Source organism: Sarcophilus harrisii, chromosome 3, assembly GCF_902635505.1.
Source record: "Sarcophilus harrisii chromosome 3, mSarHar1.11, whole genome shotgun sequence".
NCBI classification, from domain to species: domain Eukaryota; kingdom Metazoa; phylum Chordata; class Mammalia; order Dasyuromorphia; family Dasyuridae; genus Sarcophilus; species Sarcophilus harrisii.
This window is the reverse complement of record NC_045428.1, coordinates 383,274,367-383,294,189: the sequence shown is the minus strand read 5'-3', so window position 1 is coordinate 383,294,189 and position 19,823 is coordinate 383,274,367. Positions and strand designations below refer to the sequence as shown.

Here is a 19,823-nt window from a genome sequence, read left to right as displayed (position 1 = left end):
TTTTGTTTTTTAAAATTACATGAAGTTAATTATCTTGATAATTTTAAGGAGTCTTTTAGCTTGGATATGTTTGTAATTTCTTATATTTTAGTCCACTTACTGAATGGGAATGGGGAAGCAAAGGACTTGGACCTTTAATTGTCTATGTACATAAACCCACTTACAACTACTTATCTCTTTAATAAATGAATTTAAAATGAAAAAAAAATTCTTTGGACATTGTAAGGAGTGAACCTTATACCTAAATTCCATTAAATTTGTATTTGATTTTCTGAAATATTTAACAAACACAGCTTTTGGTAATCTGTTTTGCTTCAGCATTTCTCATTTCCCTCACACATCACCATTGTCCAAAGAACATTTGTACTTTTAGTGCTGGGCTCTTTAATGGCTATTGTTTGTTCATCTTTTTCATTTAGCTTTGAATAGACATTTTCTTCTCTCTTTGTCCTATATTTTTTCCTATCTTTTTCAGTTCTTGGATACTTGTCAGTTATTTCATTTTTCCATCCATTCTTTCCCTTCTTAGTGGTAAAGTCTTTTAAAAAATCTTTTCATGAACCCTAAATCAAAATGTCTTGTCAAAAGGTCTGGTTGGCTTTTGGGACCAATGAACATTCTTTGTCAATGTTTTTACCACTTGGGTTTTGGAAATCAATAATGTTCCAACATTTCAGAAAGTCATTCTATTTTTAGCTAGATTCCATCATTTCCTGTGTCAGCTAAATAGGACATGAGGCTATGCACAAAGGACTTTGGGAAAATGTTAATGAACATTTGTATTTGTAACCTACTTATCATAATTTCATGCTTGTAATATGCATGTCAGATGCTAAAAAGCAACAATTATAACCTATCCTAGCATGTAAGTAGTTCATGCTGTCAGAAGTTTTGTTTTCATCTGGATAATATCCCTTCTTGAGCTCTTTCATCATTGTCTTTGATGAACTCTTGGTTTCCTAATAACTATCCTATTTTTGATGCTTGTTTCTCTGATATATAATAGCAAATTAAAAAAAAAACAAACAAATCTAAAACTAAGTTTAAAGAAACTCATTAAAGATGCCTTATGTAAATTCAGTCACTTGAAGATTATTTAGATGCTAGAAAAATTGTGTTTAGTTATTTATATTTTGCTCACCTTTGGTTGCATATTTTGCAGTAACACTATGGAATTGTTTAAATATGACTATTTTGGGGTCACCTGGAACTGCCATGTAAAAACAAAGGTAGAAGCTTATTCAGTTGAACTATTTGCCTTACATATTATTTGTTTTGTTAAGAAGAACTCAAGGGCAACCATCCGGATATAAACTTTTCTTTTTCTACAGTATGAAAAACTTTAAAAATCATTTTTTATTACAAAGAAAGATAAGCATATATAAGATATAGCATAGTATATTTTAGGTGTACATAGATATTGCTGTAAATGTCCACTTCATTAATGCAAGAATGATCCAATTAAAAAAAATTAGCTATGGCAAACTAATTAGTTAAAATAGCTTCCTTTTCTAGTCTTAAAAATATAGTTAACATTTTTTTTTTAGACAATGTGGAAGTTTTAAGATTTTTGTGATCAATTTCTTATCTGTTGGGTGAAGAAAAAATATTTATCCAAATTATGACTTTTAGTTACTCAATGATACAAATGTTATGCTTCAGACAGAACACTAGTAACTGAGAAAATCAATCAGTAAACCAAGAAGCATTTATAATTGTCAGGAATTGTCATAGCACTGGAGAAACAAAAAATGATAACAAAATAGTTCCTTCCTCAAAGAGTTTAAATTCAATTTGAAGGACACAACATATAAAAAATTTCATATAAAAGAAAGTTGGGCTTGAACTGATATTTGAATTGAGCAAGGGATTCTAGCACATGGAGATAAGAAGATGGAAAGGAAAGAAGGAAGTGAGACAACTTATACGAAGGAGTGGAGATGGGAAATGGAATGGTATGTTTTAAGTAGAGCAAGAGCTGAACATGGAGGATTTGAAGGGAAATGATAGGTAATAAACCTAGAAATGTAAGTTAAATCCAGATTGTAAAAAGCTTTAAATGCCAAACAAAAGAATTTGAATTTGACCTCAGAGACAGATAGGAGCCCCTAGAATTTTAGAGCAGAATACATGGTCAGAATGATATTTTAGGAATATCACATTGATAGCTATCTGAAAGATAGATTAGAATGGGGAGTGATTGGAGGGAAGGAGACCAATTAGATAGATATTTCTAACAGTTCAGGTGACAGGTGATGAGAGCCTAAACCAGGATAAGTACCATGTGAATGAGGTATGAAAAGTGTTAGATTTGGCATTAGAGGATTTTAATTCAATTTTCTTACCTGCTGCTTATTTCCCCATGACCTTGGACAGATCACAACCTTGGGTCTCAGATTTCTCCTCTTTAAAAAGATATTGCTGAACCAGATGGCCCCTAATTTCCCTTTTGAATGATCCACTGTTATTCAGCCTGTGGAGGATGTGGGAAATGTTAACACTATTAAGAACTGTTTTCTAGACTAATTTTGTGTGGGAAAGTGACCCTTATCCAAATTACTCTCAAGAATAAAAAGCAAAAAAAAAAAAAGTATTAATATCTCTGGCAAAGGGCAACTCCCAACAGACAAGGAGTCAGTAGAGGAGTACAAAGTGCAAACTGCAAAAACACAAGATTTTACAGATCCTAACCAAAAGCTCTCACTGTCCCCTTTTGATCTTTTTTTCCCTGTTGTCTGGGGGAGTCTACCCTAAGGGTGGAAATTAACCCAGAAACAAAACAATACTAGTAAACATCAAACTTTTTACCCATTAAGTACTTAAATGCTAATTAAGAAGTTGGGGAGTAGGAGGAGAAATATTCATCCAAGACAATCCAATACTTACAGCTTTTTAGCTATAGCTAAATTTGTTATTGCAAAGTCTCAAGTCACAATTAGGGCACTGATCAAAGCCACAGTCCCATGAAAGGTCTTCATTCAGCTTATTTTATTCAGTCACTATTTATTAACCTTTGAAGACCTCTCACACCATTCTTGATACGAATTGATTTGTCTTTTTTTTTCTCTACTGGGGTCTATCCTCTTCCTTTTAATACTCCAGGTCTAACTGGACCTTCCTCTCCAGGTTGTTCATTCTTTCCCCTGTGGTAATCCCAATCCATGTCCCTGAAGTTAAATTTCATGGCTTCTACCTTCCTTTGTATCAACCCACCACAACATTCTGCTTTGTGGTGTTTTTCCCTTTTCCTATGCCATGAGGCCCCTAACTCCACTATGCTTCCCAGTCTCACTTTTCCTCCCTACAGCTAAATAACTTTTTTTAGGATTTTTTCAGAATTTAGCCTGACAGCTAATAGCATATCTCAACCTCTTGGGGTACTCCCTTTCTACTGGGAAATTGTGAGTTCCACTGAGGAACTTGTCTTTCATATGCTTTCCCAACTCTATTACACATTTACCATCTATTCATTTTGTCTGTAACCTATTCCTCCAAATAAATCTATCTTTTGCCAGAGAGAATGTCCATTGTGAATTATTCACATGATTGAACCCCAACACTGGCTCTTACACACATTAAAACAAACTTTTCCAAATTAATCAAGCTCCCATTCTTGGCCCTACGTTGGGAAGGAATTGAGGAGGGAAGTTCTGGAGCAGAAGCCAGAGTCTGATGACTGGCTATTGAAAGCTTCTTTGAATTTATACCTAGATTTTCAGGGATTGACAGTTCCTTAGAATGGGGCACCTGCCCAAAGGAAACAACAGTATTTAATGCCTATACATTTTGGTACTTCATCCCAGTTCTTTCTAAAGGGTTATCTTCCTGGGATATTAAATAGGTTTTTAGAACCGGTTACCTTAGATTGTGATGGAGGACTCACCTAATCTTACCAAGGGAAAATGGGAGAACTCTTACAGACTCAAATAGTTTAGAATTTCCCAATATCAAAGGGAAAAGGGAATCTTTTATGGACTTTAACTTCCTAAATTTTCCCAATCCCATTCCCAATCACCCATGCAGTTTATCAGTTCTTACAAAAGAAAAGTCCTCTTAACCACTTAAGAGTATCTTTCCTCCTCACCAGTTTGCCCTATCTGGGTTGTTACTTTCCCAAGGTTCACAGTATCTTATCTTCTTTTCAAACTTTTCTCAGTTGGCTTATCTCTTGAGACAAATTAATCCTCTGTCTTTGCTAGCCCACTTCTGTTTCTGCTTTCTCTTGGATAAATTCTCTCTTTGGGAATTTACTCAAGTCAGAGAAGGAGTTACCGAGCCAAGTCCAAGGACCACCGGAAAACTTTCTAGAGAATGCTTGTTCAAAGATTTGGTGTTGGAGAGATGCCTGACGAATAGGAAATATCCCAGATGAGGCCCCAAACTTTGTAGGACAGAAACCTTTAACCAAATTAAAATCAGAGACTCAAGATAAAAAGAAAAAAAAAAAAAAAAAGAAGAAGAAAGATTTATCACAATCTCGCAAGAAAAAGCAACTCCCAACAGACAAGGTGTCAGTAGAAGAGTGCAGAGTGCAAACTACAAAACATAAGGTCTTATAAACCCTAATCAGAAGCCCCCCCCCCCACTTCTGACCTTTTCTTCATTGTCTGGGGGAGTCCAGACTTATATCCTAAACTGGGAAATCTATCCCAGAAACAAAAGAATATTAGTAAATAACAAACTTTTTACCCATTAAGTAGTTAAATACTAATTAAGAGGTGCGGGAACAGGAGGGGAAATGTTTTAACAATCCAAGACAATGGGACACCTGCAGCTTTTTAGCTATAGCTCAACTTGTTGTAAAGTCTCAAGTCACAATTAAGGCATAGGTTGAAGCCACATTCCCATTAGAGGTCTTCACTCAACTTAGCTCATTCAGTTTCAGGCACAGTTAGTCAAGAAATCATTTATGTAAATGTGCTGGGTTATTCATTTTGAGATTATAGGATCTAGAACTAGAGGGGAACTAAGAAATCATAAATATTAAACCTCTCGTTTTTACAGAGGAAGATATTGAATTCCAAAGAAGTTAAGTGATTTTTCTAACATCACATAGCTTTTCACTAGAAAGAGTATTTATTAAGTACCTACTATGTGTCAGGCACTGTAATAAGTGATAAGTAGGAATACAGATAGAAGCAAGCAAGCAAGCAAGAAATACATTCTTTCTTCTTCCTATTTTTTCCCCCTGGAGGCAATCTATCAATTATTTCTGTTATCACTCTCTTTCCTACACCTTCTGTTCAAAAATTCTGGGTAACGTTCTTGTATTATTTCTTGCATTATGATTTTTTTTTGGACTTTGTCCTTTTGTGGGACCTATATAAGTTGTTTCATGTGAATCATGTCTTTGAAATCAATGTTTTGCTTTTATAAAGACCAGTTTTCTTGTAAGATTATTGCTTTTCCCTTTCCTCTTTTTGATCATTCTTCACTTCTTTAAATTTGCATTTCATTAAATCATTAATTCCTTTGTTTCTTTGATGTGATTTGGTACTGGGAATTCAAGTATTTTGCCGATTATTTCTGCTGTGCAGGCCATATATTTTGATTTCATAATTCTGATTCCTCTCTCGATGAAGTATTGAGGAATTTCCTGCTGTGGTTCCATGCTCCTTTGAGAATTCATAAAGTCCTCTCTGTCTTAACAGGTATTGATTAATTTTAAAGGTACATTTATTTATTTAGATATATTTTTTGTTTAGCTGATTTAGGAGTCATATGTCCTTCTGCTGTTCAGATCTTCCCTGGTGATTTATCTGCATGTGTTCAAGGTTTTTAATTGATATTTATTCTGATATCTTTGATAATTTCAGTCTTTTTTTCTCTTTTATTTTCCTATCACTTAGTTCCTTTTTTTTTTTTTTTCTCTTTGAGAGCCATTTTCTGTAGTGATAAATCTTAAAGATATCTAAGCCTCTTCCTTTCCTAGGCTTCTCACTTTTCCCTGGCCTCAGTTTCTGTTCTAAGAGGTAGGAGAGAACTGACCTCAGCTGGAAGTTAGTCCCATTTCCTTCAGGCTAAGTAGGGTCACCTCATATACTAACACCCTGTTACACTTCCCTACTGCTTCTGTTTAGTTTTGTGTCTGAACATTACTATGGCATAGCATACTGCTGAATTACAGTCCTGGGTCGGGCAAGCTTCTTACTTTTTTCTACCTCTGACTCTGTGCATTGGAAGAGAGTAAAAAAAGGACAGAATTGAGTTCTGTTATAGAAATTTTGTCCCCTCAGAGCCTGGCGCATGATAAAGGGAAGGGAAGTGAGGCAAGCACATTAGGAATTAGTCTTTCTTGCTACTACCACTTCTAGTTGTTCTATCCTTACATCCTCAAACCATGTATAACTGCAGCAGTTTTTCTTTTGTGTATAATTCTTATTTTGGAGAGGTTTGAGAGATCCTCTGGCTTTCAAACATCATATTGGTAATGGGTTTCAGAAGTAGAAGTTTACATTGTAATGTGAGGAGAAAACCTAAAAAGGAGAGCTGGAAAGGGGAATGGTCACAATATAGCATAAAGATGGCTAGGAAGTGACATGGAGGCATGGATTTAGGCAAAAAAAAAAAAAAAAAAAAAGAGAAATTACCTATCAGATTCTAAGGTTGCAGTGGTGGGAGGAGAGAAGGGATGAATATTGCCAAATATAAACATGGTGATGAAATGGAGTGGAACTGACCAAGATGGAAGCCTGGTTCTGGGAAAGGATCTATTCTTACACCATAACTCTCCAGATTCAACATTTTTATCCTGATGAGAAAGTCTTTAAGTTTTAATATGATTGCATAAAACACAAAAACTGAGCTGGGATTAGTGGCTTTGCCTTTTTTTCTTTCTATTTTTGTCCATTTTAAGATGAGTAGAGTAGGAATTTGAGTGTAGGAGGTAAATTCAAACTCAGAAGATTTCCAGTAACCTAATGATTCATACAAGTAGCTATTAAATGTTCTAGGTTATTTTTTTAAACAAATTCTGCCCACAGTGGATGCATTTAAAAGAGATGAATATTAATAGAATTGAGTTAATTCTGGTTTGTTTAGATCCTTCATATTTTAAATGACTATATATTCTAACTTTGCTAGAAAAACTTAAATGATTTGTTTACTTCATTTTTTTAGGAGTTTAAAAAGTAGACTTTCCCTATGAAAACTTCAGTTAAATAGACACTCCAATTTAGGTTGATCAAATTCAGATAAAAAAAACGTAGATAAGAGATAGCTAGAAGGTCTGTCTTGGGGTCAAGAAGACTTGTTTTTGATTCAGTCTGCATATTTGACTTTGGGCATATTACTAGGTTATATGTGACAATTACAAATGTATTACTCTGGTTCAGTGGAGACATTTCCAGAGTTCTTCATACAGATGAAATCACAAGTTCAGATATATGTATTCCTTATACCAGTTCCAAATTTTATATCAGTTTTTAATACTTTAGATTATTTTTTTCAATTGATAAGCATTTAAACAAAAACTTTTTCTCCTTCCTTCTAAAAAATAAGGAAAAAAGTCCTTGTCACATATGGTAATCAGGCCAAATAAATTCCCATTTTGGTCATGGTCAAAAAAGACATATCATTCTGCTTATTTAGTCCATCAATTTTTTTTGTCTGAAATGTAGAGCATTCTCTGTAATTGAATATCCTCTGAAATTTATGATGTTGATCAGAATTCTGAAGTCATTCAAAATTCTTTATTTTTACAATGCTGTTCTATATTTAAATATATAAAGTATTCTCTTGGTTGTGTTTACTTTATCAGTTCATGCAATTCTTTTCCAATTTCTTTAAACTCTTCATCATTTCTTACACAATAATGATATTCCACTACATTAATATACTATAATGAATTTAGCCATTTCCCTGAGATGAGCACCTCCATAATTTCCAATTCTTTGCCATCAAAAAAGCTACTATAAGTAATATATAAGTTTAAACATAGGACAAAATTCTAAATAGTACTAAAAATGGTGATATTATAATACTTTTGACTACAGTGCATTGATGTACCTATTTTCCTTTAGTTCCTATCAGCATTTGTCATTTTCTGTATTTTGTCAAATACTTATCTCCTGGGTTTTAGGTTAAACCTCAGAGTTGCTTTATTTTGTATTTTTCTAAATTATTAATGTTTTGGAACTTTTTTCAAATGCATTAAAGAATTTGTATTTCTTCCTTTGAAAATATATTATTTTGGCCATTTATCAACTGGGAGATTAGTTCTTAATCTTATAAATTTGAATCTGTTGAAAATGAGTATTTGATTAGAGAACTTGTTGCAAAAAATCTTTCTAGTTTAATGTTTGTTTCTCTTTAAATTAAAACATATATTTTAATAATTAATTGTTTCCTTTCCAATTTTAGCTGTACTGTAAGTTGTTTATACAAATACTTTTACAATTTTATATAATCAGAATTGTAAGTTTAATCTTTTGTGACTAATTTTTATCTCTTGCTGGGTCATGAACTCTTGCCCCATCTAAAGATCTCAAAGGAAATTGCTTGCTCACTCTTTTAATTTGTTTAACATGTGACCTTTTGTTTTGGGGTCAGGCATCCATTTGAAGCTTATCTTGGTATATGGTGTGAGGTGCTGATTTGAATCTAATTTCTGTCAAATTAATGTCCTGTTTTACAACTTTTTAGTTAAATAATGAATGAGATTTGAGGATTTATCCCACACTAGGCTATAAAGTTGTTGTTCTGTTTTGCTTTTGAGAGTTGTATACATAATTTGTTCCACTGATCAATATTTCTTTTTTAACTAGTACCAAACCATTTTTGGACAGCTAAGTGGTACAGTGGATAGAGTACAGAGGATGGAGTCAGGAAGACTCCTTTTTGTGAATTCAAATCCAGCCTAAAATATTCACTAGCTGGGTAACCATGGAAAGTCAATTGACCCTGCTTGGTTCAGTTCCTCATCTGTCAAATAAGCTGGAGAAGGAAATGGCAAATTAATCCTGTATCCTTGCCAAGAAAACCCCAAATGGAGTCATAGAATCAGACATGACCAAAAAGCTACTCAATCACAAAATAATTATTTTGATAATTACTACCTTTCAGTTTGAGATCTTTTGAGATCTTGAGATCTGATTATTTCTGTTGAGATTCTTGACCTTTTTTTACTCTATATGAATTATTTTGTGTAGTTTTAGCTCTTCAAAGTTTTCAGGTAAGTTAACCACCAAAAATTCTAAAAGTGAATATTTCTTGGTGATATTTAACTTCACTAAAGTGCTCTAGATACAATGGGTACTCAACAAATGAAGGATTTCTTGGATTCTATTGTGAATCTTTATTGAATTAGAGTACCATTGCTTAAAGCACATTTGTTTGTTTGTTTTTTATTAGATTAATCAACCATGATATTACCTATTAAAAGCATTGACTATCTCTGTAAAATTAGACTTCAGAATCAAAATCACATACGTATGAGCTGTGTGATCCTTGGCAAGTCACTTAATCCCTATTTGCCTCAATTTCTCATTTGTGCAATGGGTACAAACTGGATAAGGAAACAGCAACCTACTCCAGTGTTTTTGCCAAGAAAATCCCATGGATAAAAGGTCCATGGAGTCATTCATGTAGAACTGAGAAGACTAAACAACTGTTTAACAAATAGCATATATCACATTGTGATCATTCAATGTCTGATATTTAATAAAGATGTCAAAAGAATAGAAAGCTTTATTTTAATTTGTGTGATGTCAAATCTTAAATCTTTTCTTTCTTTCTTTTTTTTTTTGTATAGGATGTTCCTTCTTGTTGGAGCTCCTAAAGCAAACACTACTCAACCAGGCATTGTAGAAGGAGGACAAGTGCTCAAGTGCAGCTGGTCTTCTAATCGAATGTGCAAGCCAGTGGAATTTGACTCAACAGGTAAATATGAAATAATTAACCCTTCACTTAATGTATTTTAGTTGTTAGGTTTTAGCAATTAAATTGAATGATTAATTCCTGGAAGTGGGAATTTCCTCCCTTGAACGTTTCTGAATTTTAAAGCCCATTAAATTATATTTTTCTCCCTTTCCAGAAAATATACAATGTAGTTTTAAATGTTTAACTGGTGATAATTTGATCTCTATTCTGATCAATGAGTTACTCTGTAGGTAGAACAAAACATTATTTTGCATCCTGTGTCTGCTAATTTAAAGTAATCTTTCATCACCTTCTAGTAAGAATTGAGTCCCAACAGGTATGAATCCTTCAAAGCTTTGTTTTGTTCTACCAAAACCAGTTAGGCATCTTTTTTTTTTAAACTCAAGAATATTTTGAGGATTAAAAAAGAAAACTTTTAAGGCTTCAAAAATGTGTGTCCTTATTCCAATCCAAAATTTTCTGGGAAATTGGAATTTTGTTGTTTTCATAACATTAGAGTACAATCCCTGGGACAAAGCTTAGTGCCATTATTGTGCCATTAGGTTAGGAAAGAAGGATAGAAAAATGATCAGTGGTAAGGCTCAAATTTCACCTTTACTTAGCACTTGTAAGTAACAACCTTCGATGAAAGGGAAACATATGCACAAACATACATGTAGGATTCTGTATGCACATGTATTAGAAAGTTTTCATGAATCTCAAACAAATATTGTGATATTTCTATGAGGCATAGTTTGGTATAAATTGGAATTGTAGTAATTAGTTGTCAAAATCTACAATAGAATTTAATAGATTATTGCTTTTACAAAAGAGTAAACAAGTAAAACATAACCTATATTTTCATTTTAAGTTGATTCTTTCTAGCTCCAAAATTCTTTGTATGTATGAAATAGAATTTTAGAAGCTGGAAAGGACCATATTAAAGACAACCCCATCTTTCAGAAGATTGTGATTCAGAGTCAATATTGTTATTAAGTTAATATATGTGTACCAGATGTTACTAATTAATATATCTTTTCCATTTGCTTGTGTGCTTGGTCATCAAAATTATTTTTCTCTAATTTTGCCACTGGTTAGTGGAAAACAGTCTACTTTCCTCCCTCCACTTAATTGCATCTATATTAAATCCTTTTTTTTTTTTTTCTTATCTTGCCTTAGGCTAACATTTGGAAAAACCCAAATGTAGGTGATTACCTCAGTTTTACAACAAATGGGAAAACACCTGTGATTCAGAATGTTACGGGTCAGAGCATGTCTGTCAGCCAGAAGAATATGTATACTTTTAAAATGAAATATACCATAATTCCGTTTTGGCAGGCTGGACTTATTCAGATATGTTTATTTATTTAATTTCAGAGATTACAGTGCAGCACATGGCAACATAGAGAGTGTTCTTTCAGGGATTTGGCCCAGTGTGCATTTAGCTAACTCAAAATTCAATGAATCTGGAAACAATCATATTTTATTTTCTTTATGTTATATTTTCAAAGTGTAGTTTCAGCAGAAGAATATGTTATTTGTTATGTTCTGAACCTGTTGGCAAGCAGGATTAAGTGCATTTGAAAAATAGTTTTTATTCTAGTGTTTTGACAGTATCATAAAGCACAAGGACTACTTCTCAGAGTATATTTTTTAAATAGATAAAATAAAATGCTTAGAATTATAAGGGAAAACAATTCTGTCAAAATAGTTATAAAAATGTTTAAAAAAAACCAAGTTAAATGATCCTAAGAACCCTTGATTTAGAAAGAATTAATTTTGTCCTTTCCTCTGGGGGGTAAAAAGAAAGAAAAAATCAAGTAAGCATGCAGAACCAACTAAATGTATGATCAGAAATTTTGAAACTTTGAGTATAGCTAGTTATTACATAATGATTTTTATCTAAAGAGTTTTCAGAGACTAGTTTCTGACCTCTAAGAATTTATAATTTATAGAAGAGAAGTGGGGAAAATGTATAAAAACTAGATACGCGATTTTATCCCATTTAGACCTTAAGGCATTCTATTTATGATATAGAAGAATGTTTCTATTTAATTTCCCCCCCTTATCTTGTATAATTAAAAAAGATCTGGGTATAAGCTGATATGCAATTTTTAACAAGGCAAAGGAGTCAGAAAACTATTAGAGTAATGTGAAAGATGAAATGGGACTTGTCAGCATCAGTATTTTGAAGGAAGGGAAAAGAAACTATACATTAGCAGTAAAGAATGTACATCTGTTCTGCTGAACAACAGTTTAAGGATTAGTTTATCCTTTGAATGTTTACATGTACCCAGATGTTAGACTTAAGTATAAATCATGACTAAGCCATTTTCCCACTGCTTGTGTGAGCATATTGCCATGCACTGCTGCTCAAGGAAAATGTATTTGGTGTTTTTGTTTTAAGACAATACATAACATAGTTTCTTGAATTTTTAAAAAGGTAAACTGAGTAAATATTTTTTCCCACCTTGATTTCAGAGACATTTTTTTTGAAGTTTTCAAGGAACTTTATTTGAATTTTAAGAAGTTATGTATTTTCATTTTTTATCTGATAAAAGTAGGTCTGAATAAACCAATAAGCATTTTTTATTAAAGCTTTTTATTTTCAAAAATATGCATGGATAATTTTTCAACATTAACCCTTGTAAAACCTTGTGTTCCAATTCTCCTCCCCCTTCTCCCCATCTCCTCCCTTAGGTGGTAAACATGGTAAAAATATATGTTAAATCCAATATAAGCATACATATTTATACAGTTATCTTGTACAAGAAAAATCAAATCAAAAAGAAAAAATAAGAAAGAAAATAAAATATAAGCAAACTATAACAAATAGATGAAAATTCTATGTTGTGATCCACACTTAGTTCTTACAGTCCTCTCTCTGGGTGTAGATGATTCTCTTCATTACAAGGCCATTGGAAATGGTCTGAATCATCTCTTTGTTAAAAAGAGCCACATGCATCAGAATTGATCATTGTATAATCTTGTTGTTGTCGTGTACAATGATGTCTTGGTTATGCTTATTTCACTTAGCATCAAGTTCATGTAAGTCTCTCCAGGCCTTTCTGAAATCATCCTACTAATCATTTCTTATAGAACAATAATATTCCATAATATTCATATACCATAACTTATTCAGCCATTTTCCAACTGATAGGCATCCACTCATCAACAAGCATTAAAAACATAAAAATAAAGATAAGTGTATTCAGACCAAAGTAGTTTTCCTTCATATATATATTGAAGTAACAATTTTATGTCTTCCCCTCCCCTTTTCCATTTGAATAGTATTTTTTGGTAGTTTCTATTCTATATTAACTATAATATCCCTTTCCTCTGACAAGTTCATGCACATTCCATAATGAGATTTGAATTGGTTAAGAGACAAGAGAGGGAAATAAATAATGGAAAGAAAAAAAAAGAAAAACTAAATAATGGAGCAATGAATAGTGGAAAATAGACAATGGATAAGGCAAAAGTAAAATGGAAAAATTATAGCACTACAATCAGAAGAAAAAGGAGATTATGGGTATTGTGAAGGGAACAAATTATTTCATGCTACATTCATTCACTCAATCATTTATTCCATGAGTTTTCTTCACAATCATTACTTATCGATTACTACTTTTGGTGTCCTCTAACCCCTACCTTTTTAGGGTTCTTCACTATAATACCTCATATTTCAAGTCTTCCCTTTCCTTTTCCCTTTCACCAGAACTTATATCTTGTGTGTCCCAATATTTTTGGGACATAGGTGGCAGTGGATTAATCAGAAAAAAAAGTTTTATTAATGTGTTAGCTGACTGTTATCTTCTCTCTCAGGTAATTTAACCTGACTACAATGGACTTGGGGACTTATCAGTGTGAGTACTCTTTCTAGTACAGACTCTAATCCATTCATAGTTTCTCATTCTGTGTGATTATTGTCCATGTCATGACATAATTTTCAATAGAAGGCCTGCCTAAATTTTGAAAACTTTCCTTTAGGTCTTCTGACATTTTATAAATACCACTGTAGCATGCAAGCTGACCATTTTTTCCTTCCTTTCATGAACGATTCACCTCAGTTCTGAACATAAATATATGTTTAACTGGATGATATTATATATGTTGTTTTATGCTTACATATTTTAATGCTCACTACAGAAGTAAGCTCTTGATTATTACTTGGGTCATCTGCAGTTTTGATTCTTCTTAGACTATGATCACCCCTGTAATCTTTTCAGCCATAAAGAATGCCTATATGAACACTGTTTTGTTTTTTCTTAAGACCTTTTCTTTCAGTAGCTTGAGGTTGAAAAAAATTAATACTTAAATTGTATTGTACATAAATAATGCTATATTATTTAAAAACCAATATTACTCTGTGATCATCTGCTAATTAACCAGCTTTGGTTGGATCTCTTCCAAGTGGGACCCTTAATTTTATTTATCTTATAAGCAGAACCATTCCTGTCCTTGCTTTCCAATCAAAGTTAAGGGTGATTTGGTCTACATAGATAGGTTAAACAGGGAAAACCTGATTGATAAGGCTTTTATTTTTCTAGCCAAAGTTTTCTAGATGGGTCTTATAATGCAACCACTATTTAAGTGTCAGATAATAATCATAATCAACCACCTCTGAAGTCCAGACTACTTTCCCCAGAAGCAGAATGAACATATCACCTGGGGAATTAATTCCCACTTCCTCCCCAGAAGAGGAAGTAATTGGGAGTTAATTGGGAGTAACTGAGCACTTTTAACCTACCTCCCCATTAAAATGGCTACCAATTGAGATTACTTTGCTTTGTCTGGGGTGGTCTAAATTACACTTTCAGGTCTATGAAAAGGAAGACCTAAGTTTAAAAAGCCCTATTGTTCCTCACTCTGGACCTTTGGTCATTGAAAAAAAATGATCCAATTTATTAGATACTGTTAGCCTAACTAATAGTGATAGTTAGCAATGATTGATCATGCTTGGAACTTTGTCATTACACTTTCTATCACTTTCTTTCTTTATTATCAGGTAATAAATGATATTGTGCTCAGAGAATTGGCCCAGTTTATATTTTTGTTAAATTTCATTCATGATGAATTAGAAGTAATTTATGGTTTCTCAGATGTAGTTCAACTTGTATTCTGTTTCCTATTGTTTCACCTGTGGTACAGATTTCTTGTGTGTGCATTTCCTGAGGCCTAGAAGTTCTTAGTGACTTTATAATCTTAAATTTTGTTTCTACTTTCTCATGTGGCTTTTCAGGTATTGCATTGTTAAGAGTCTGTACTCAGAAATTCCACTGTAATTGATGATCATTTGGAATCCTGGCAAATCTGTTCCACATGTTTGTTATCTTCTTTCTGGTTTCACCTGCATATATCTGGGATGATCTGGCATAACTGGGATGCATTAGAAACTTTCTGATGGCTTTTGCCACTCTCCCCACCTCCCCACCCTTACCCTTTTTTGTTTGTTTGTTTCTGTTTTGGATTTTTGGAGAGAAGTGATCTTATTTGAAATCTTCTGCCTTCTTTCTGTAATTTGGCAAACTGTCTTGTACTCTAAACCAGTATTGCCCCAAGGCAAGGGTGTTATAATTTTATGTATTAGAATACATGAATATTTAAAGGATTCTTAATGAATAATGCAAATTATGGGAACTAAAGATATCTTTGTGAAATTTTTTGCATGTGTGTTGGCCTCTCAAATCATATGGTGTAGGCACAGAATCAGACCTGGATTCCTTCAAAGAAGGAAGAGATAAGACTACTTTTACTTTTCTTATAACATGCTGAATTTCTTCAGTAGAATATGGAAAAGAACAGGAGAATAATGTAATGCCTGCTTTTCACAGATAAGAAACCCTAAGCCCATGAAGAAACATTGACTTTCTAATTGTCTCAGAAGCAATTAATGTTGGGGCCTTGTCTGGAAAACAGCTTTTCAATCTCCCAATCTAGTGATCATGCCCTCAAAAATAGATTTCTAGGAAAATCTCAAATTTTGACTATTGATTTTTAAAATATAACTGATCATGTAGGAAAGAAAGATGAGTCAAACTAATTAGTAGTCAATCATTTCAATGATAGAAGTTTTTGTGGTTTTTTGTTTTTTACTTTTCCAAGTTATAAATCATTAAAATATTCTTGACTGATTTTTTTTTGTGTTCCTTTTTTATTTTCTCTTCTAATATTTTCATTAGCATATATGTTATTATGATAAGTTTTCTTGACTTTGAGTCTACAGACTTTTTTTAAAGATTTTGGAGCTTTTTGAATATGGATAACAAAAAAATTACATTTTCATTTTCATTAACTTCATTAACATTTTTTTCAATTGCTCATTAAAAATTATTCTGAAAATGAGTCCAGGTATTTCACTAGATAGCCCTAAAGGGAATGCTAAACACAAAAAATGTTGACTTTAGATTTAGAGAAAAATTTGAGCAGTAGGTTCTTTAAAAACAACAAAACAACAATTATATCTATAACCAAATTCATCAAAGATTTGCATAATAATAGTTTGAATGGCAAGGAGAAAGGACTACACGGAACGATTTTCTTTTTGCTATAATTTCTTATTTCTAATATAATCGTGAATTCCTTTGTTGATCTGCTACCATTCCAGAGAGAGAATTTGATATCAAGGAAGAATTGATTTGATATCAAAGGGAGTTTTAATGTGAAATGTTTATATATGTTTTCAGTTGAAATGGATTGAAAAAAAAAGTCTTTCCCAAAAAGGACTAGGGGTACTGTTTTCTTTCTTTCTTGGCACTACAACTCTGTGGTCAGTCATTTAGTTCATCATCAAGCATTGTTTCAAAAACTGTATTAAACAATGAAGATGTAAAAAAAGGCAAAAATGTGGTCTTCTCTAAGTCACAGGCTCCATACTCCACAATGAAATAATAATGCTATCTTTTTCTCTAAAGAAATGCATTCATTTGATGACCATCCAAATCCATCTGTGTAAACTCTGGGCTCCATTTTTTTTAATTTTCCCCTTCATTTTTAAAATTTATTTTTAATATTGATTTTGAAACATTTTTAGTTCCAAATCACCTCCCTCCTGTCTGCTCTTTCCTCACCCATTAAGAAGGCAAGCAATATGATATCAATTATATATCTGGAGTCATGCAAAACCATATTTCCAGATTGGCAATGTTGGAAAAACTAAATAAAACAAAACCATCAAAAAAATAAAGAGGGAAAAATCCTTCAATCTGTACTCAGAGTTCTTCAGTTCTCTTTTTGGAGGTATATAGCATTTTTCATCATGAGTCCTTTGGAATTGCCTTGGATCTCTGACTTGAGCAGAGTAGTTGTCTTTCACAGTTGATCATCATTACAATATTGCTGTTACAATCTACAACATTCTCTTGGTTCTGCTCACTTCACTTTGCAACAGGTCATATAAGCCTTTCAGGTTTTTCTGAAAGTATCCTGCTTGTCATTTCTTATAGTACAGTAGTATTCCATCACAATTGCATATTGTTTAGCTGTTCCCCAATTGATAGAGATATCCTAAGTTTCTAATATTTTACCCCATAAAAAGAGCTACTCTAATGTTTTTGTACATATAGGTCCTTTGCTTTTCTTTGATCTCTGTTGAGTTACAGACATAGTAAAAATATTTCAGGGCCCTTTGAGCATAGTTCGAAATTATTATCCATAATGGTGGGAAAAGTTGACAATTCTACCAGCACTGTATTAGTGTATTTTTTTACATCCCTTCCAGATTTTATCATTTTTCATTTTTCTGTCATGTTAACCAATTTGATAGGTGTGAAATGATACCTCAGAGTTGTTTTAATTTGTATTTCTTTAATTAATTGTGATTTGGAACATTTTAAAATGTACTCTTGATAGCTTTCTTCTGAAAACTGCCTGGACTTATGTTTTGACCATTTATCAATGAGCAGATGGTTCTTAGTAGCTCAGTTCCTTGTATATTTAACATATTAGGTCTTTGTTAAAGAGACTTGCTATAAAACACTTTTCCAATTTTCTGGTCTTCTAATTTTGGCTGCATTAGTTTTATTTGTGCAGAACCTTTTAATTTTATGTGATCAAAATTATCCATTTTATTTTCCATAAAAGTCTCAACTCTTGTTTGATCACAAACTCTTACCTTATCCATAGACCTGGCAGGTGCATTTTTTTTTATATTCTCCTAATTTATTTGTGCTATTAATTAATTTATATTATTATATTAATTTAATTTTAAAGCTGAAGACAAGTTTATTTTCAGCCAATTAAGAAGGTTTTTAAAAATCCCTTTAATATAAATATTTAGGGAAGTATTCATCTTCTATGTCCTTGTTAACAGATACTTGTTCCAGAGTTGCCTATTTTGAAAGACCTTAAGTATGATCTTTAGTAATATGAGGAATATCAATGCTTTTCATTCCTTTAATGGTCTACTTTTTCATGTTATTCCTTGGGAATCTGGATTGTGACACAACTGACAAATCAGCCAAGAGAATGATGTCTTGGGAAGTGTAATGCTTGGGAAGAATCCAATGATAAGCCTGAGCAATTTGAATGCTTCAGGATGTATGAACTAAAGTTTCTAAAACTAAAATATATTTAAAAATTAGAAACATAAACATCAAGCTAAAAGCACTGTGGATTTTAGTTCCCTTAATTCTAAGGGCATATATGTCTTTTTTTCTCCTAAAACATAGATTAAAAACTTAGTTTTCCTTTCCTATAACAATGAATAATCCCAAATATTAGTGATCATAGAAAGGTCATTATTTTTGACTTACAAATGTAAAAGCTTGAAAGTTATGATGAGTTGTTCACTGGTATGAAAAAAATGATTCAGAATGTGAACTTCAAAGCCAGTAATACGTTCTAACTTGGAAATATTTGTACAGTAAATAGGATATCAGAACAGAGACTTATAGCAACTTTTTATGAATATAAAAGTAAAAGAACACATTATTGCCTATTTATATACTTAAACACTCAATCTTTACACTAGTCCTAGAGTCAGGAGAAGCTGAGTTCAAATTAGGTCTCAAATACTAGCTGTGTGACTCTGAGCAAGTCACTTAATCTCAATTGCCTCCAGAAAAAGAGAGAGAGAGAGAGAGACAGAGAGAGAGAGAGAGAGAGAGAGAGAGAGAGAGAGAGAGAGAGAGAGAGAGAGAGAAAGAAAATATCTTGAAATTTTTGAAGAATCTGGGAAATTTAAAGAAAGGATAAAAGGTAGGATTGTCTGACTCTTTCTCCTATGCCATTGCACTTGTAGCTCTAAATTAGAACACATGATTTAAGAACTCTTGATTTTCTTTCTGCCAATGTAGCTCATAAGAGAATTTCTCTTTCTATATGACTTTCGTCTATGCCTTCCTGTAAGTCCATCACATTCAATATGCTGGTAGTCTTTCCCTAGTTTTCTTGTGGCTTATTATGAGGTTCATTCATTTCAGTCATGTCCAACTCTTTGTGACCTCATTTGGGGTTTTCTTGGCAAAGATACTTGAATGGTCTGCCATTTGCTTCTCCAGCTTATTTTACAATTGAGAAACTGAGGCAATTGGAATTAAATGACTTGCTCAGAGTCACAAAAATAGTAAATATCTAAGGCTAGATTTTAATTTGGGTCTTCCTGAATCCAGGCCCAGTGCTTTAACTACTGTGCCAATCAGTTGCCTAGTTTCTTGAGATTATCTATTACTTATCAATGCCTTCTTTTTGTTCCCTGTAACATCCCCAACAGCATGATCATAAGCTTTATCATAATTTGAACTTTTGGTTCAACCAGAGATTTTATGTGATTAATAAAAATTCTTAAAGCTTTCTGCTTCCTTTTAAACAATTCTAAGGTATTTTGACTGTAATTTTTCTGGAATCAATAATAATTGTAAGATTAGGCCAGGGATAAGTCCCAGGATTATTACTTAATAATGAGGAATAATGGAAGTATATGGATGAAAATAGCTATTAACCTGCTGAACTTCTAACATGTCTCT

At 32.7% G+C, this 19,823-nt stretch overlaps 1 protein-coding gene across 1 annotated transcript in view; it reads left to right on the top strand.

Moving 5' to 3' along the window:
* The window catches only part of ITGAV (integrin subunit alpha V), a 128,079-nt gene that overhangs the window by 9,133 nt on the left and 99,123 nt on the right, over positions 1–19,823 (top strand). The window contains exon 2 of the mRNA XM_031960349.1: positions 9,752–9,879. Coding sequence (XP_031816209.1) covers positions 9,752–9,879 — 128 coding nt within the window. The remainder of the gene's footprint in view (positions 1–9,751; positions 9,880–19,823) is intronic.